At 35.4% G+C, this 21,069-nt stretch overlaps 2 protein-coding genes across 5 annotated transcripts in view; one reads left to right on the plus strand and one right to left on the minus strand.

Annotated features, from left to right (window-relative positions):
* Positions 1-7,787, plus strand: part of LOC139152787 (sushi, von Willebrand factor type A, EGF and pentraxin domain-containing protein 1-like) — a 60,274-nt gene extending 52,487 nt beyond the window's left edge. For all 4 annotated transcript variants that reach the window (XM_070726123.1, XM_070726121.1, XM_070726120.1 and 1 more), the window contains 5 exons: positions 746-964; positions 1,386-1,544; positions 3,388-3,558; positions 5,170-5,232; positions 6,030-7,787. In XM_070726123.1, the coding sequence (XP_070582224.1) occupies positions 746-964; positions 1,386-1,544; positions 3,388-3,558; positions 5,170-5,232; positions 6,030-6,421 (1,004 nt within the window). In that variant the 3' untranslated portion in view covers positions 6,422-7,787. The remainder of the gene's footprint in view (positions 1-745; positions 965-1,385; positions 1,545-3,387; positions 3,559-5,169; positions 5,233-6,029) is intronic.
* Positions 7,317-21,069, minus strand: part of LOC139152788 (complement factor B-like) — a 33,770-nt gene continuing 20,017 nt past the window's right edge. Inside the window, exons 9-12 of the mRNA XM_070726124.1 lie at positions 12,726-12,961; positions 12,024-12,210; positions 11,403-11,604; positions 7,317-10,257 (exon numbers count right to left, since the gene is read on the minus strand). Of these exons, the coding sequence (XP_070582225.1) occupies positions 10,014-10,257; positions 11,403-11,604; positions 12,024-12,210; positions 12,726-12,961 (869 nt within the window). The 3' untranslated portion in view covers positions 7,317-10,013. The remainder of the gene's footprint in view (positions 10,258-11,402; positions 11,605-12,023; positions 12,211-12,725; positions 12,962-21,069) is intronic.

The raw sequence follows: 21,069 nt of genomic DNA on the forward strand, positions 1-21,069 counted from the left end.
ACTTTCCTTTGGAGCTATCAGAAGGCAGCATAATGATGCACATTCTCAAACATGGTTTCCATATCTTAATGAAGCAATGCTGCATAAAATATTTATATCGGACTTATAATTTGACTACTTAAATCTCTCTGAAATTTTAAAAGTTGAGTAACAAAGAGTTTCATTATACATTGATATTTATAATTGATAAATAATGAATACCTTATGTAAATTATACTTTTTCGTACCCAAAGAGTATTCTGAATTATTGCCTAATATGAATTCACCAAGTTTTGACCATAATGCCCTCAATGGAGCATACTGGTTCATCGACACCGGAATGAGAGAGAAGAAATAGAAATTTGGTGATCTCTTAACAGGAAATACATGACCATTTGTGGCAAGAACTCTTTACAGGCTTCCTATTAATAAGTAAATGAGAACATTCAACCTTAATTGTGTCACTCACTGTAAAATTTTTGACAGGAATCTGGTATACCCTTACCTGCAGAAGAGAAAGTACTTTGCCAAAAGAGAAGTTGAATGCTATAACCAGCTGTTTCCTTTCATGAATTAGTATTACATATATGCAAGAATTCAACTCGATAAAACAGAATTTTTTTTACTAAGGTCATAGGATATAGGTATATTGACAGATGCAAAATGCCAGATGTTTTGTGCAATTCAGAAATAAGACACTGTTACTCAGAGCTTTAGTGTCTAACATCAGAAAGGAACCAAATAGTTTGATGTCATTCTTGTATAGGTAAATGTATATCAAAAAACTGTGATGAAGGTCAGTATTGCCAACTATCTGGTGCAGATCCAGTATGTCTGTGTTTGAGTACCAGTGATTGTACAACTGATGGTGGCCCCGTGTGTGGACAGGATGCTATCACATATGCCAGTCAATGTCATTTAGCTGTAAAAGAGTGTGAAACAAACACCGTAATTGGCAAGGCTCATAATGGGATATGTAAAAGAGGTGAGTATCGCTTATCCAATAATTGTGTGTATCCCCTGCTGGTGAAGTGTCAGCTTCTTAAGTAAATGTCATATTTATGAAAATGTTACTTCCCACACTCTCTGTATAAACAGCCAGAATTGTCATGAGGAATTAGTCGATGTCACGAAGGAAATAAAGAAGAAAAAAGACTAATAATTGGATATACTTTTTGGTTCTTTTTCGACTCTCTTACCGAAATTCTCCTCTTTCAGACACGCACAGGCAAAAATTGATATCATGTTGTATTATGTTCACCTGATGGAATGTAATGACTGTATTCTTAAATTTATTTCGTGGACATGGTATGAGATGGTAGTGTCTGAAATTAGATGGCAGCCAAAATGTTTGTCATTGTCTGGGTCACATTAATCTTTTGCTCACATCTAACATTAAATTGCAGCTGGTTTGTGTCAATTGGACCCTATAACACGACATGGTACATGTAATGCTGTGTATTTTTGGGATGAGAAGGAACACAAATGTAAACATGTTCAAGATGATGAATGTTTACCTGGAGAATATGGTTTCACATCATTTGAAGAATGCTATAGGAATTGTAGTAAGAATATTCCCTTTGCTACATCGAAAGCCTGGACTTTGCCATCTTCAAGAACTTTGTTATTGCATCAGTGTTTATGATAGAAAACTACCAATCACACATTTGGAAATTTGTGCACAATTATTTATTTTCAATGACACATATTATCATATCAGTGTTTTTCATTGTAAATTTTTTGCAAAGCAATGTTCTCTCCTAATGCTAGATCAAAGTCCTCACATTATTCTTCGTATTTCAGAAATTTTGAACATACAGTATATACCAGTAGATGTAACCTTTTTTGTCAAATTATTTCAAGATTGTTTAATGTTCATAAGAAGTTGTTGTTCTCATGGCTTCAGGCCCTGGCCTGTTGTCATTTGTTGCCCACCAACAGAGCGCTCAATGTGGCATGCTGCGGGGACAATTTTCATGCATACTGCTGTGCAACTCATATTACCTTGGTGTGCAGTGGTATGTACTATCAATGTCGCTTAACTCTTGCATGAAATTGCATTCTACAGATACTAATTAGGCATGTGAAAACAAATTTTCTTTATCACGTGGTACAAGGGAAATTAAAGTGGTTTGTGTTGAACCATTGGTAATGCGGGAACTAGACATATGTCTAAATTGAGCAGTTGCAAACACTGTCAGGGGTAGTTATCGTCTGGGTATTAACATCAGTCAATAATGAAGAAATCAACCCTGTGAAAGTTCAACATTGTCTGGAAGGAGGCTATGAGTTGTCAAAACAACATCACACATCAACATACATCCTGCTCAGAAAGCATCATTTGTAAGGTTGTTTGTGTGAATCTGGTGTTGTTGTTTTGAGTACGTCTGATTTCCTTCAGGACAGTATTTCTACTTTTGCAGAGTTGGTTTAAAGGTATGTGACTGTCAACTGTTCCAATTTTGCCACAGTTACCATGGAAAGAGAAAATCTAACCAATCACAGATTTTAAGCGGGTGGCCGCTTTTTAAAAACAGCGCCTTTACATGGGCATTTTGAATACCAAGGAATGCCCCTTTGACCATGAATGGGCATATTTAGATTGCACGTGACTGTATACCTTTAACTGGAATCTACTGATACTACCATTAGAAGATAGTACATCTGATAGTGTTGGCAACTCCTCAATTTGGATAATATGTCTTGTTCCCATAATGCCAACGGTTCAACGCAAAACACTGTACAGTACCAGTATATCATACCAGTACATTGATGGTGCAAATACTGCAATCTGATTGGTTGAGACGTGAAAATAACCATTGTATATTCACAGTTCGGCACTGTTGGAACTGGCACAAACTCTTAGCTAGCAAAAAATTCCCTTTTAGAGGTTACACACCAGAATTTCAATTTAAACCACCTCACCAATGGTTATACACTCAATTTTGCCAGTTCACTCCATATGTGCACTTTTATCGCTCATGTACGTGTCGTGAACTAGTCAAATCTCATAGTATACCGTCGCTGGGTGTGGTTTATTGCTTAAGGAGAAGTTGTGGAAAACCATTTACTGTTTCTAGCTTTAGTAGAATGCTCTATTCAACAAATTTCTGGCAAAAACATACAAAATATACCGGTAAATATGAGTCATTTCTTTGGAAACACTCTTTTTTACAAACTTTTGTGTACTAGAATCGGCCATTTTCACCCTATTGAAGTGCCATCTATCTTCTTTTCATTGTGCATGCTATTTTTTGATGATGTAAGTTTGCGACAAAATTTAGAAATTGTGCTGAGAAAATGGTTAACTTTATCCTTCAGTTTTGGAGTTTGGCCTTGAAAGAGTTTCTGGATCAATTTGACAGTACAAGTATGACAGTTAACAGTACATTATTTTCTGTTCAATAGGCAATGCATGTGCAAAACCACATCAAAGGGGTCCGTGCAAGGGAAATCAAGAACGTTGGGCTTATGATGTCAGTGCAGACACCTGCGTACAATTTTTATATTCAGGATGTGGTGGCAATGAAAACAACTTCAAGACCAGAGATGAATGTATGATTGCCTGTCCTGGAACATGTAAGTTGAATCTAGAAAGATTTTGTCATCAATAAACTAGGTAGTCCATAAACAAGTACATGTTCAAACAAATTCAGTAGATTTTCAATTGGATGTGAACTCACAATGTATGGCACCCAGTCACCCAGCGAAGACATCACAATCAAAACCGCTTGGCCAAATCCCCAAAGAAGAGTGGTTCAATAACCGAGCAAAGTTGTTACAATTACTCTGACTGTGACCCCTCCACATGCTGTTGAGTTCATGAAGCATTGGCACTCACATACTATCACACATCACCCACAAATTTATCAGAGCAATGAATACATCGCTTTACTGGGCGAAACCTAGGGCTGACAGAGCTTGGCTGTGTTATATAGAGAATAAATATTTATGACATGTGTTGATGAAGAAGGTGGAAATCTTTGATAGTTTACTTCAGGATACCGTGACCAAAAGCAGCATAAATAAGCTGCAAAAATACATAATTGAAGATTTCATAATAATTTGAACATATATCATGAAGTCATCCATGAAATCATCCCTAGAAACATGCCTAACGAATATCAAAGCTATCAGATGAGTAGTTTTTGAGAAAGAAAGTTTTGACCAAAGAAGGCATACACGTAAGTTCCCCCAAAAAATACAATTTACTTATTTCTACACAATTTCAACAAATATTAAATAGGTTTACCCTAGGGAGCTGTATACCAAATATCACAGCTGTCTGACCAGCAGTTCTGTACATTCTTACACTGATATGCAGATAAGAATTGACAGTGAAATTGATCTAAATGTTGCCACACTTGTGTAATTGGTTTGTAAAGTTGTTCCAAAACTTGCCTCAAAAGTTGCACTGACTTGTTATAACTGCGGTGAAAATCAAAGAGCTTTTATGGACCCATAATAAACACACACCAGGGAGTACACTTTGAAGTGCACTTCACATACACAGACTCATATTACATTCCTTATAAGCTGCTTTGAGTTACATTGTATCACAGCCAAGTCAGAGTCTAGTTGTCATTAGAATCTTGTTGCCTTTGCATTGTAGAAGTTCTTTGGCAAAAAAAAATCATGATTTACAGGAAAAGAGGTGTACATACGCCAGAAGTAATAAGTGAGAAAGTTGTCGAAATGTACAGGGATAGAAAGTCAGGAAATCTTTACCCTACACACACAGACACTAATCAGTGTCTACTTTATTGCTTTATATCAACAATTACAGCAGAAGCCTACTGTGAAACAACACTATCATCCGTCTTTAGTTTGCCGCAACTCAACTAAAGTTACCGATCCTGTAGTAAATTTTGAAACAACTTTACAAACCAATTACACAAGTGTGATAACATTTAGATAAATTTCACTGTCCATTCTTATCTGCATACGACAGTAAAGATTTTAGACCTTAAAAATACAAATATGCATAATTATTTCATCACAATTTGAACAAATCTAAATTAGTTCATTCCAAGGGACCACTATACAAAATGTTAAAGCTCTGGGACCAGTCATTAAGGAGAGATTTTTGCCCAAAATACAAATTTGTATACTGTATCACAATTTGGACAAATCTGATTAAGGTCATCTCCGGGGGCCTGTACTCCAAATATAAACTCTGCTCTGTTCTAGCAAGCTGCAAATCTTGTGATTCAACAATGGATCTGGTGACAGCATGCCGAGTTGCGCCCTATGGTAAGTGTTGGTAACACAATTCAATGTACCTGTATTGGAAGTGTTGGTGACACAATTCAATGTGTTGGTGACAATTCAATGTGTTGGTGACACAATTCAATGTACTTGTATTGGATTATTTTGTTATTGTATTCTGTTTGAACTACAAATTTGTGAGAGAATACAACTTTGTGTGAGAATAATACAAATTTGTCAGAGAATACTACAACTTTGTGAGAGGAAATACATTTGTCAGAGAATACAAATATGTGAGAGTCTCAGAATAAAACAAATTTGTGAAAGAATACTACAAGTTCACAAATAGTGTTGATTTCAGGTTTTTTACTAACTATAGATCTTCATTTGCGACATTGGACTACGCTGCCTAAAATTCGGACAAATTTGGTTGTTGCATGCGCTGCTATCGCTGCAGTTTGTGGTCTGAGCCATAAATTCACATGAATTAGTGTGACTTTTAGTATTCATTGGAACACTGGCAGATTTTATTTTCATCGATCTTGTGGAAAATGCAGAGAAATATTCTTTTAAGCATATTGATGAGAGAAAAAATGTCATTTGCGATCAGTGCTATTCGTGAGAGAATACAGCAATTTTGTGAGATGTATACTATAACTTTGTGAGAGAATACAAAAAATTTGTTAGAAAGTTATTTTTAGAAGAGGTGACTTGACAAGTGGATTGTTGATGGTTGATGATTAAATGCAATGTGTCCTGGTTTTCATCTACAGTATTTACCGGTACTCACCAATTTATAGTTAAGACAAACTTCTACTAATATAGAATTTCATTTTTTACAGCAATCAAAGCTAAAGTAGAGGGTATACGTGAGTATGCGACTGGAACACAGTTTAATATCACCATACAGAGAGTGTTACAAGGACACGCATGTGAAACACAATGTTGGATAACAAGTACACTTGAATATCATCTTAATCGATGTCAGTGTCCCCAGATTCGTCAACTTGATGCTTCCTATCTCATGGTTATTACACAGTTTAATAATGCTATGCCAGTAATTGACAAAGGAACATACGTCAGGGTGTGGGATGATAAACTAGAAACTTTCCTTAAATTGAATCCAGATTGCCAACGTTTTGATGTGTCTGGCAATGCAGCTTTCAGCTGTACACCAGATACACCTTCCAACTATTGTCAGTTATTGTCCATGAGAACAATTTTCTGTCTGTAGTATTAACACCATCAGATTCTCAGTCAATATCTAGAGTGTGTACAGAGAATACATCTAAATAATACCTTTGGATATTGAGAGTATGATGCTTTCTTGTTGACATGGCTGACACAACATCAGTGCTGGAACCACTTCTTTCAAAGTTGGAATTTCTGTGTTAAAACGTAGGCCTGTTCAAACTGCAAAGTAATTGTGCTTGCTGATGTGGAGCGTGCTCAGAAGGTTATATCTGATTGATCGATTGTTGATATTCACAGCAACTTAGGGGGTCCACTTGTATTATTCAATTATACTGGCACGATTCAGCCAGAATTGGATAACAGCTTCCTAGACAAACGTTTGTAGAGTTGCAAGTTTTACCATAATTTTGCATCTGACAATAAAAGTCAAAGAGGTTGTTACAAATATTACATCTAGATAATACTAGAGATGCAATTTGGAGATGATATTTTTCACTGTACCCACTCTAGAACTGTGATCTTGACTGTAAATGATAACTGCTGAAATCCATTGTTATTTTGCCTCAAAAGTAACGTTTAATATATATCATACATTTGATAGGTCCAAAATAATTATTTTGCATGTTACATCTTTTTTTCAGTAATATAGAAAAATTTTTATCTGCAAATTTTTGCATGCAAAACATGAAATGGCATTTGCAAAGAAAGAAGAAAAAACTCTTCACAGGTGTGCAACATTTCATTTGTAAACTGTGAAGTAATGGCAATGATATTACTTGTCATAATAATATTATGATAATATAAAGGTAACTTCATTTTAGAAATATAGTACATATGGCAATGAGTAGCATTTACATACATTGTTTGAAATGTTTTGCCATTGGCTTTAAAATAAAAACCTAAAATGCTGTCATGTTACGATGTATTTTATGCACATTGATCAACCATTAGATTCAAATGTCTTCATTTCCCAAATATTAACCCTTTGAGTGTTGTAATTTTCCCACCAAAATTATAGTGACACATTTTACCAACTTTTATGATTTTTCTGTAATTCTTTTGAAAATTTTGGACATGGTTGACAGTACTTATTATAAACTCCAGTTTTTACTTAAAATTTTGGGAAAAAATTAGAACAATGTTTGGACCTGAAAAAAATTGTTCAGGATATACCAGTATTTTTATAAACGCAACACAAATTGACTTTGGTGCTCAAGGGGTTAATCACTCTTTCATGGATCTCACTTCCCTCTTTTTTAACAACGTGCAGTTTTCATAGCCATATGTTTGGAAGTCTCTTACCAAAGGTTTGTACTACATACATACATGTTAATTTCTCATTCTTGGTCCAGCAGTGTTCACTGCATTAATTTTTTCTGACGATTAGTTACATTCTACCAGTGTATCTGTTCTGAACAAAAAGCTTCAGCAATGGCCGGTATTAATTAGCCACATAAAGAGGCACTTCTAAGAACAGAAAACATTCAATAGTGTCACTTGCTGTGCTTTGTAACTTAAACTCTCTTGAATCAATGTAATGTTTTACCCTTAGGAATTCTTCAAAATGGTCATCAGGGCCATAAAGATTTTATCATATACCTTTATGTAATGCTAAAAACATGTTATCAAACTAATATTCTGCAAAGTGTTGTTAAAAAAAAAGTGTTATGTAAAATATTTTGATTGCCATGTGTGTGTATTATTCAGAAAAGTGATTGCTGTGCCTTGTATGGGATGAATACACACAATGAGATAATTTGCTTATCTGTATAGAACTCACAAAGCAGCTGTGCCAGTATATGTCCCAACAAAGAATGAGTTTGGAAATCAAGGTGTGAGAAGGATACTACATGATATAGATACTGGTATATTGAAAAAGGCACAGAGATTCAATCGTTAGAGAAAGTTTGATTAAAGAAATATTACTAGTATGTGATATGATAAATTTGTAACCATTACATCTTTGCATGAAATTTCCATGTACTCTAAGATAGAATGTGCCTCGGGACTGATATTTGTAAAACCTTTCCATTGGTAATTTGTTTCTGATCTACCCCTTGTGGATGTTTATTTTAAAGCTTCTGGTGTATAGAAACTTTTTATCCTCTCAGTTTTTTGAAATCAAAAATTTTTTTCCCATAGAGTTGACACAGGGATAGCGGCCATTTTGAATTTCAAATATCCCTAAATCTTGGGTAATTTTTTCTCCATTACCAAAATTTGCATCGTGCCCCCCAATTTTTATTTGTGATTTTTAAAGAGAATTGTAGAAAGATTCCTTGAGGAAAGTTTGAGCAAAAGTTTAAGTCTTTCATTTTCAGGGTGTATACTACCTCAAGCTGAATTGTGAAAGAAATGTGAGAGATTTGCTCATGAAGCATTGAATGATCCAAGTTGCTCTAATTTGTGATCTTCCAGCTCACTTTCTCATCTTGTAAAAACAAGCAGTGATCATCAGTAATGCACTCATTTCACATTTGATTTGAATGAAAAAATTAACTGATATATGTTGCCAGCCTTGGTTTCATCACCGCCATCAGAATGGGCTGACATGGTTTGCATGTGGAACTTGTTTGTTAATGATAGAACACTTTTGGCTAGCAACCAGAATGAATTAGAGTGGTTCAAAAATGCATGTGACTGCCAACATTTAGACAAGTTTGTAAAAGTCTGACACAACTCATTGCATGAGTATGAAAGTGCTTGCTCCTCATAACGTTACACCGATTGCAGCTCAAAGTATACGATAATGGTTGATTCTGGGAGACTCTACACATACTCGAGCAACCTCTCAAGGTTAAAGGCTTACAATCTTACATACAGTGTTAGAATTCAGTCTGTAGACATTTTTCATTGCCTCAAACAAATTCGGTAGAAAGTAGCATTTAAGATCTTGAAAAATCACAGCTGTTTCAGATATTAATTTGAATTTTTCAAAACTTCTATAGGATAATGTATCTTTAATTATTCATATACATCATTGTAAGCAGTGGGAAAATATGACTATAGCATATATTTATTCAACTAATACATGCAGATATGGCATATTTTCAGTGCAGTAAATGTGAGGATAAAATAAGAGTATTCAGTAGCACTGACAGCTTTCTGTAATCTTGAAATCAAAGGTTTTCACCTGAACCAATGAAATCTCCATGAATTGATGAGAATTTCCAAACTAATTACTACCTACTTTTGGTGAATGTCGGAAATTTCTCCATAAAAAGTTCCTGTATGAAAATATTGGAAATATCACGCTCGTACAATAGTACGTAACCACTCAAGCAGTAAAAGAAGTGTTGGTACACTTGAAAAGTAAATATTGTACCAACTAACAAAGAGCAGTACACCAAGGGAAGATTTGGATTTGTGGCATTAAAGGTATACAGTCACCTGTAATCTAAATGTGCCAATATATAGTCAAAGGGGCGTTCCTTGGTATTCAAAATGCCCATGTGAGGGCGCTGCTTTTAAAAAGTGGCCACCTGCTTAAAATCTGTGATTGGTTAGATTTTCTCTTTCCATGGTAACTGTGGCAAAATTGGAACAGGTGACAGTATACCTTTAAGGTATAGATAAACAATAAACAAATGATAGCAGTATCATTAGTCCATGAAATACAAGATATACAATATTCAAGCATTGTCTTCATCGTTAGCATTTCCAAAAAGGTCTACGTTGTATTGCTGATTACAGTTTTCAGTCATTTCATTGATCCAGTCTTTGAAACGGTAAACATCAGTAAGGATGCCGTACTTGTCAGCCTCAGCACATCCATCACCTTTAGTCACAATTCCAATGGCAGCAAAAGTATCATCTCGTCGACGACACACCAATGGTCCCCCAGAATCTCCTTTACATGCATCTCTGGCCTTGAACCTGGAGATTAGAAATAAAGGTACTCTGTCTTAAGTTAATTGTTTTTCAGATTCTAGAGTTTAGACATGTACATATTCTGTCTTGATCGGCTATATGTGCTACTTACTGGTATATTTCTAAATTGTTACATTTTTTGTATAATGCTGACCACAGCCAATTTCACCAAACAAGAGCTTATTCTCTGGAGAAGAAGGGGGACTAACATATCATTATTTTGACAAATTATTCTCCACACATTCATCCTGTGTTACATGGTTGTCTGCTTATTATATAGCCTTGACACATGTTAAGAGACTACACCAACATCCTGTGTTTACCAGTGTACGGTAGATCAATCTGCACCAATAGGCTTCACACACAGCATAGTTATCTAAACCAATGGCCCTACAGTACAAAACACAGCTGTCAACACCACCAGCTCTTCATATATAATAGACAGTCCACAACAATAATATGTACACTGAAATGTATACACTGATGGTTGTGACACTAACACATGGCCGTACGTGTATGTGAGAAAATAATTTTCTTGAAGAAGACCTTGCTTCATTTGAATTTCATCTTGCTTTGGGGTCAAGTGACAAAATATTATAGACAATATGTTTTTGGTGCCAGATTATATAAGTGGTGCAGACACCACAGGGCTTATTTGTGACTATGTCAGTCTGCATCTGTTGTAACTTGTCTATCTGTCTATCCATATGGTCACTACAATCATACGGCCACACTTATTGTAGATTATAATCAAAAAATAATGTCAACTAGTGTAATCATACTAAATCATTGCATATTATGACTAATATGTAATTACGAGGCATTCAGTGGTGCTATGAGCATCTCATGGTATACATGTAGCATCTCATGGCATAACTTTTTAGTAGTTCTGTAATAATTTAGAATAACATTTGAACACCTATTTCAAAACCATGAACAGGTGATTTCTTACAATGAAATATACGGATAACTCGGTTCCTGCCAACCATTAACAGTTGATAGAATTTCAAGGGACATCTGAACAACTGAAGTCCTTCAATCATGCATCTGTACAGCAACAAATAGACTAAAGTTTGATCATGTTAAACTAAATCGCCTGAAACCCTCAATCCACTGACAGACAATTAAAAAGTTGACAAGCATGGACATACCTGTATCCAGCACAAAGCATCCTATCTGTAATTGAAATATCAGTGGACTGTTGACAAGTGTGTCTAGCTACTAAGGGCATCTTCAGTTGTCTTAGCAGCAAAGAAGGCTGATCAGTATTGCTGCCTCTGTTTGCTTTTGTTATACCCCAGCCAGCAACATAGCAATCATCTGAATTTGGACGAACAGTAAAATGATCCAACTCTGAAAGATAAATAAATAAATGAAGGGTTTGATGAAATCAATGTAACTCTTTCACTGCATGTGTCACCTTTAATACTTCCATTACGCATGTAAATTAAAAGGATGACCATCACAATGTTAATTGAGCTTATCTTGAATGTTGCATTAAAAAATTCACTAAATATGCAATATATTAAAATTGATGGTGACTGATACTGGCATTAGTTTGAAGACTGACAGTAAATTTGAAGACTGACAGTGGCTTTTATTGATGCCCGAGTTTAGGATAATGCACGTTTAATTATAAAATGCTGTGGCGTTGAAGTAACAAAACAGGTTTTTTGCGTGATATGGACTTTGAGTGTTTAGATTTATGATGACCAGGTGGCAATGACATTGGTGGTTGACATTGACTTTGATGAGAGCTGATAAATGCATACCTTTTGGCAGACACAGTGTTCTTACACAACTGACAAGTTTTGCAGGTTGAGCAAGACGAAGTAAGGCAACATCATAATCCAAGGAATCGGAGTTGTAATCTTCTGGTAGTTTGTACTCAGCTATTGGTATTGTTTGTTCACAGCCTTCATCTTTCCCTCGTTCATACTCACCAAGTTGAACAAACAGCTGAAATGTGACCATGGTAACTTTACATGCTAGTTCATCATAGTTCATCATTAGCAGACGCATGAAACAACAGTAAGACAACATTCAATATTAAACTGTGCCAAGTAATATGCTTTTACACATAAGTAGTTGCCTTGATGTTCAAGTATTTAACATAACTTGCTGTCCATACAATGATTGTGAAATGACAAAGTGGAGAGAGGAGCATTCCACCTTGCATAAACTCAGACGGTAGAAGAAAATTACCAATGTCTAAAAATTGACAATTACCGTATAGAGTATATTCAAGATTGTTGATGTTAAAAAAAAATTGCCGGTGGTTTTTAAAACTGGTCTTCCTGCCAATAAATGAATCATAGCAGCTGCTCTCTTTTAATACGTGAGTGATATGAAAACTTAGAAGTTGCTGTTAAGAAGAAAATTATCCTTAATTCTCAAACTCTTGAGTCTTGGATGTCTACCTAAGTATGCAGTCATGCATTGAATGTATACAGTTACCGGCATAATGCACACACCTTATTCTTGCTAATCCGTTGACCATTTTTCTTAAAAAGGCAGTGAGCTGCAGTTAGAACCCAGTTTTCACAAATCAATGCCCCACCACAGGTAAAGATTGAGCCTTTGGCTTTATGTACTTGATATACTGCAGCAATCCAGGGCCATGCACCACGATTGGCAACATCACCCCCAACTACACGACCTGGTTGTGCCTGAAGTTCAATGTCGCCAGCAACACCACAACGATTGTAATCTATAATAATGAAATTATATATAAACTAATTTGTAATCATCTAAAACTGTGATAGTCTATGATATTAAGTAAAAACCAGGTTGTCTCTTGTATATTGATACAGCAGCATAAATAACTTGAATCTGACAGTTGACAAAACTTATTGCCATCAGTTTTGAAGGAAGCGGTACAATAATACTATTTCTTCTCATTATAACAAGCGACCTAGCGGCCGATATAGCTCCGCTGTGTTTATGTACAGAATAACTATTTTTGACACATGTTGATGAAGAAGGTGGAAATCTTTGATAACTCAATGCAGTGGCCAGAAAAAAGTGGCTAAAATAAGCTGCAAAAATACAAAATTGAAGATTTCATCATACTTTTTTTTTTTTTTTTTTTTTTTAATTCACCACAAAACAAAAAAAAGCACAAAACAGACGCAAGGAAAGGAAACAAAAGCAGACGAAAGACAGGAAAAGGAACAAAATGGCAAGGCAACTGGAGGCAACAACAAAACCTCGTGAAATCAAATAATTAGAAAAACAAACAAACAAAGGCTGACTAGCTAAAACCTAGTCTTCTAAAGTATGTGTTCTTTGAGAGAGCTGACTCTGGAAAACTAAAGGGTTACAGTAAAATCACTCTGTGGTAATATTGATGTAACAGCTTTCCATTTATGATTGAAATATTCTATGTTTCCGATTTTTTGAGCAATTGATCGCTCAGTAAGTAACACTCTTTTGACATTTTCAAGGAAAAGATGAAAGGATGGTTTCTTATCAAGAAAGCGAATTGAATACAAATGATATTTTGCAATAAGTAATAGATGGTTCAATAATTCGTTAGTTTTATAAGGCAATACACCAAAAACAACTTCTTTACATGTCAATTCTATATTCTGTTGTGTTTTTTGTTGAAAGAAATGTTGAAATGCAGCCCAGAATAACTTTGTATCATTACAATCATAGAATAGATGCTCCAACGTTTCTTCTGAATTACAATGTTGACAAAGCGCATTGTCTCTGATTTTGTTATTCTTTAAAAACATATTTGTTGCAAGTATTCGATGTAGCACTTTGAATTGGAAAACTTTTAATCTCACTTCTCTTGTTGTTTCATAAATTAACTTCCATACTTTTTCCCATTCAATGTCTTTTGCGTAGTTTAATTTTGAAAATGCGTTCTCAGATGAGGGGGGCTGGACTTTGCGATTTTTAAACAATTTGTAAAATTCTTTGGTGGTGCCCTTGCCAATATTTATTTTCCCTAGACAGTCTTGGGTATTTCCATCTGTTGCATGTTGAAAACTTCCATTCTTTAATAACAATCTCCACTTCCTTGGAATAGACAAAATAATACCATTATATGTTACATAATCTACATTAAAGTTATATTTTTCTTGAAATCTTTGCCAAGGAAGCGGGTTTCCTTTTTCATCGAAAAGGTCACTTACATATTTAATTCCATATCGCAACCATTTCTTATAAAATATAGATTTCCCTCCGACGCTAATATTTTGGTTATTCCAAATTATTTGGGATGCTGCATCTTGGGCTGTTTGGATATGTTGAGTTTTAAGCTCACTGAAATATAACAGAATATCTGAATAAAACCTAGGAATTTTTAATGGAAGATTTTTCATATTGTAATTACAATTTAATAGAAATTTAAGGCCACCTAATTTTTGAAAGTAATAATTTGGTAAACATGTCCAGGTAGAGTCATTTTTTAATAGTTGATTTAAGTAGGATAATTTGAGTGCTTTGTTCAATTCTATCACATCGGTCATTTTCAGTCCTCCCTCATCTAGATCGCCAATAATGACTGAATTTTTAATGTGTGTTTTTTTGTTTCGCCATAGGTATTTAAATAAAAATGAGTTGGCTTGCTTAACAAAGTTTCCAGGTACAGATATAGCTTTCATTGTGTAAACTAATTTAGAGATACCAAAAGTTTTACAAAGAACAACCCGTCCTCCAATTGTCAAGTCTCTGGAATTCCATATGTCTAATTTATCTTTTAAGGTTTTTAAGTTGTTCCGGCAGTTGAGTTTTTCATTTTGAACTTTATCATGTCCAAGGTATATTCCAAGAAGTCTAATAGGTTTTATTGTTTGACATAGTGGTGGAGGGTCACCAGAGTATTTCCATAAACGTTTTAAACTTCCCGTTAATAACAGTTCTGTTTTTGTGTAATTTATTTCCAATCCTGAACAATTAGTGAATGTTTCTAATAACTTGAGGCTTGCCTTGACATCGGCAGCACTATCCAGAAATAAAGTAGTGTCATCCGCAAAGCCAGAGACTTTTTTTTCATAATTTGGTGGGAGGGTGATTCCTTTGAAATCATCTGTTTTTCTAATTGTAATAGCTAATAATTCTATTGACAAGACGAAAAGGGCAGTTGACAAGGGGCAACCTTGTCGAATACCTCTTTCTAGTTAAAACCATCCTGTTGAGAAACCATCATTGACAACGCAACTTTCGACTTTGTTGTAAAATATTTTGACCCAATCACGAAACATATTTCCAAATCCAAATAAACTCAAGGCTTTATGCATCAGTTTCCATTCTAGGCTGTCGAAGGCTTTCTTAAAATCAACAAAAAGAAGGGCACCAGGCAGGTTTTCTGTTTCTAAGTACTCTATTATATCAGTAACAATTCTTATATTTTCCATAATTCTCCTGTCTTTGATGAAGGCTGTCTGATCTTGGTGTATGATGGATGGAAGTACCTTTGAAATGCGTAAAGCCATGCATCTACTGGCCGCTTTGTAATCAGAATTTAGGAGGGAAATGGGACGCCAATTTTGAATATTGAGGGAGTCTTTGTCTGGCTTTGGGAGGAGAGTTATGACGGCTTGTTTTTGAGTATTTGAGAGTTGGCCAACTCTAAAAGCGTAATTTAAACTATCGACCAGGGGGGATCCCAAATTGTCCCAAAACGAAATATAAAATTCTGACGGTAATCCGTCGCACCCAGGAGTTTTATTTTTGGGGGATGACTTAAGAGCATGCAGGATTTCATCTTTAGTTAATAGACCTTCGCATTTCTCTTGTTCAAGCTGAGTAAGTGTAGGGATGTTTTCTTGCTGAAAGAAGGATTGAAAGTCATCGTCGTCCAAGGTTGGGTTGGTCGACGTATACAGCCTTTTATAAAATTGTTTCAGTTCCGAGAGTATTTCATTCTTGTTTTCTATTTCACGGTTTTCTACTTTTAGTCTATTGATAGTTTTCTTATTAAAATTACGCTTCTCTAGATTAAGAAAATATTTACTGCTTTTTTCGCCATAATGATACCATCTGGTGCGTGACCTTATAGCTGCTCCATGCACTTTATTCAGTGTTATATTTTCTAATTCTTGTTTGGTTTTTTCATAATCAGCCACTACATGGTCTTCTGAAGAGTCGTCTAACTGTTCTTCAATCTGATTAAGATGGATTTGTAGTTCTCTTTCTCTATCTCTTATTTTCTGTTGTTTATTTTTGCTAAAAGAAATACTTTTTTCCTTTATTTTGAACTTTAAGTATTCAAAAGTAGATTTTGGGTTATAATCTGATATTTCACACTCTTCCATTGTTTCTTCTATGTGTGAATTCATCTCTTGCATATATTCAGGGTCATCAAGTAAGCTTGTATTAAATTTCCAAAATCCTTGGCCTTTCGTTTTTTGTTTTAGGAATATTAAAGGTCAGTGTTATTGCGCTGTGATCTGTCAGTGTACTTCCGATAACATCAGCTTTTCTTGTCTCTTTATCTATACACTTAGAAACTAAAAGGTAGTCGAGTCTTGAATAGCTATTTTGCCTTCTCCAAGTAAATCTATATATCTCGGGGTTCATTAGTCTGATCATTAAGTTTCATCTAATCGATTAATTGGTGCAATCTCTTCGAGATTTGCTTTAGTTTCTTTTAATGCCCCCTTTCTGTCCCGGATTGGGTCTAAAACTAAATTAAAGTCTCCCACCAAGCAAATGTTTGAATGGGGAAACTGTGAATTAATTTGCCTTCTCAATGACAGGAGAAATTCGATCGATTTTTTCATCATTTAGTTCATATAAGTTTATTAACAAAAGAGAAAATTCAGCGACCGTTTTCTCGGCTATGATATACCTGCCCGGCCATTTAAATGTCTCACGCCTGTGCCTATCTGGATGGTTGACTTTCGGTTAAAGAAATTAGCTGTACCGCTGCTGTGATTAGAACCATGTGCGTACAAAATATGTCCTCCCCACTCATTGCGCCATTTGTTTTCGACTTCAGGAGTAATGTAACTTTCCTGTACAAAAGATATGTCTGCTTTCTGCTTCCGTATGTACCGAAATATTGATTTTCTTTTTTCTGGTCTCGAAGGTCTCTTACATTCAGTGATAAAATTTTCAAATTTGCCATCAAAAAGGAAAGAAAAAGGGGCAGAGAAGAAAGGGAAAAACAGGAAAACCTCAAGAGCGACAAACGCGTTCACAAAAAACGAGGGGGAAAAAGGGGAACCTGACTCACAAAAAAGGGGATGACGACCACCATTTACATGACACAAGGACAAATATAGAAAGTCAAATATTCAAGCATCTGCGTTAATTACTCAATATTGTTTCTTGATTTGAGTGAAAATCAAGGCTTAATTTGCGTCTACATGGTTTGAATTCACAGTCTAATTAACAGCTAGAATGAGAACTTCATCGGTATTTGTCAACACCAACAGCCATAATAGCACTTTTGGGTTGAAATGTTACATAATCTTTTTCACTATTTCGTTTTGCTGTTTGTTCATTCTACAACTTCAAACAAAGTGGATGGTCAAAAGGGAAAAAAAAACAAAAAAACCCACTTTTTTCTGGCTTTTCGTGGCCTACTAGATCACCTATCTCAAAAATTATAATTATAGTGTCTCTTTATTTGTCGGGTATCGGTGTGCTTCTTGCATGTTGGCGGTAGAGCTTGCCGTCAATAAACAGCTTACCATTTCTGTATCGGACTATCTTCCTATCTGTGCGTGCTGCATCCACGATAGGTTTCAACTGATTTCTCTTTTCCAAGTCCTCTACTGTCAGATCTTCTGTCACAAACAAGCCACTGCCTTGTAGAACGGCTCTAGCTTCTTTTTAGTATGAGGAATCTTACTGGGCGACTGTAAATTTTGGCTATGATGTGCCTTGGCTTTCCGTTTCGTTTCAATCCAAATCGATTGGCGTTCTCTGCTACATCAGTCGATACTTTAATTTTGACGTCAGTATGTCCTTGACTATTTCCATTACATTCTTACCTTTCATTTCTTCTACGACACCGAATCAGAAATTGTAACTCCGGGAGTGTCTTTCTTGCTTGAGTTGGTCTTTTTTTGTCTCCAAATTGTGGTTTTTCGACTGCAAGTTTAATTTCCAGTTCGACAAGCTAGTGTATCGTTCTGTGATTTGATATCATTTACTTCGGCTTCAGTGAAGTTCACAGATTTTTCAATTTCTCTTTTGGTTTCCTCAGCTTTCTTCAGTCTGTCTTGCATTTGTGTTGTATTTCATCGTTCTTTTCAAGCTTTCTTGAAGGCTAATAACTGCCGACTGCATGAACTTTCTGAATTCCCTCTCACCCTAAATCACATCGAAACTCTTACCGGCTGTTGCTGTAAAGCCTTCGAAGTCGGTGATACTCTTTGTAGTGCTGGTCGATGGTGTGAGCGGTTGGTTGGTTCTTTTGAAACGTTTTTGACGTTCTACTCCCTGACTGCATATTCCAGATCACTCCAGGCTATCTCCAAGAAGTTGACAAAACTTCAACTACTAACTTTTCAGCTGCAGAACTTGAAATTTGTGACTTATTGTTTTCTCTGGCGGAGCGTCACAAAAACACGTGTTTCACCCGTGCGCCATACAGCTGCGAATCTTCATACTTTGAATATATCACATTCGATCATCCCTAAGAACATGTCAACCAAAGCTATCTGATGAGTAGTTTTTTGAGAATAAAATATTCTGACAAAAATGGCAACAATTGCCCCCAAAATAAAAATTGCAGATTTCATCATAATTTCAAAATTTCACACTTAGTTCATATATAGAAACCTGTATACCAAATTTCAAAGCTGTTAGACCAGTACTTTTTGAGAAACGCATTTTTTGACCAAAAATGAGAAAAATTGCCCTAAAATTCAAAATTGCAGATGTCATCATTATTTCAATAAATATCATTTAGTTCATCTATGGAAACCTGTATACCAAATTTCAAAGCTATCAGATAAGTAGTTTTGGAAATACACATTTTTTGACCAAAAATGGCAAAAATTGCCCAAAAAATACAAAATTACAGATTTCATCAGAAATTCAATATATATTACTAAGCTTATCTGTAGAAACCTGTATACCAAATTTCAAAGCTATCAGACCAATACTTTTTGAGGAACACATTTTGGACCAAAAATGGCAAAAATTGCCCCAAAATTACAAAATTGCAGATTTCATCATTGTTTCCATAAATATCATTTAGTTCATCTGTAGGAACCTGTATACCAAATTTCAAAGCTATCAGGTGAGTAGTTTTGGAAATACACATTTTTTGACCAAAATGGCAAAAATTGCCCAAAAATACAAAATTACAGATTTCATCAGAAATTCAATATATATTACTTAGTTCATCTATAGAAACCTGTATACCAAATTTCAAACTATCAGACCAGTACTTTTTGAGAAATACATTTTTGACCAAAATGACAAAAATTGCCTTAAAAATGCAAATTTGCATATTTCTGCACAATTTGAACAAATCTGAAATAGATCATCCCTAGGGACATATGTACCAAATATAAAAGCTATCTGACCAGTAGTTTTGAAGAAGAAGATTTTTAAAGATTTTTTTACCAAAAATGACAAAAATTGCCTTAAAAATACAAATATGCAAATTTCACCACCATTTGAACAAATCTAATTTAAGTCACCCTAAGCAAACTGCCTATCAAATTGCAAAGCAATCGAGAAGAAGATTTTTTTACCAAAAACACCAAAAAATGCCCCCAAAATACAAATATGCAAATTTCACCATGATTTGAATAAACTGAAGTAAGGTCACCCCAAGTGAACTGCATATAAAATTTCAAAGCAATTCGACTTGTGGTTTCAGAGGAGAAGGCAATTGTTGACGGACGACGGACGCCGGACGACGACGGATAATCAACCTATTTGATAAGCTCCGCGTCGCTGACAGCGGAGCTAATAAAATGTATATTCCAAGAAAATTTTCAGTGTGATAATACTATGGTTCAGGACACAATCAATGAGTCACAATAGATGAGTTATTGCCTGTCAACAAACATTCATTATTGTGCATATTATCCCTTTTCATGCAGCTACCATTATCATATGCTTTGTAAAATCATCAAAACTCCAGATTTTGCCATGTATTAAATCATGTGATAATGCAATGGTTCTACTCCAGAATAAAAAGGACGCGTTGGTTCTACAGACTCAGAACGCCCAAATAATCACGTGATGCCGGTACAAACAAACCCACATGTGCACTAACGCGTATGGAAATACAGGTACGTCTATGCACGTTTGCGCACATGGCTTTGTTTGTACCGTGGTCGATTCGAATTCGGGTTTGGCCTATTGCATTCCCATACTTGAAGCTATCAGATATGCCAGTTTGTTTGAACAGCATATGGAGTGATCAAAAGTCAGAGATACAAGATTAAACATTGTGATGTTTCAGGGTTACAGTACGTACACACAGTTATTATTCATCTGTGTCTATTTAGAGTTTCAGCGTACAGTGAGTTTGTTATCAGAGGATGCAGAGTCCAGTAACTTTGATGTAGAGTACAATAGCTTAGGTGTTATTGAAAACCATTTCACCTTTGACCTAATAACACCTTTATGTCAACACGGGGAAAAAAAGAAGATTTTACATTTTTTACAGAAAATATACATCCTAACATTTCAGTACGTTATGCACCATGGTCAGTCCAAAACCTGTGAATTTGAGTGAAATTATGCTGCCAAACTATGTCTACCATGTGCACTGTGCTGCACTGCTTGAAGTTTTTTGTCTCTGTGTTCTGCAAACATACTCTATGTGTTCACAGTCTGCTTGTCATCACTCAACACAGTGCATGACAGGCGTCCTTAAAATGCTATAAT

This window comes from Ptychodera flava, chromosome 16, assembly GCF_041260155.1.
Source record: "Ptychodera flava strain L36383 chromosome 16, AS_Pfla_20210202, whole genome shotgun sequence".
Classification (NCBI taxonomy): Eukaryota; Metazoa; Hemichordata; class Enteropneusta; family Ptychoderidae; genus Ptychodera; species Ptychodera flava.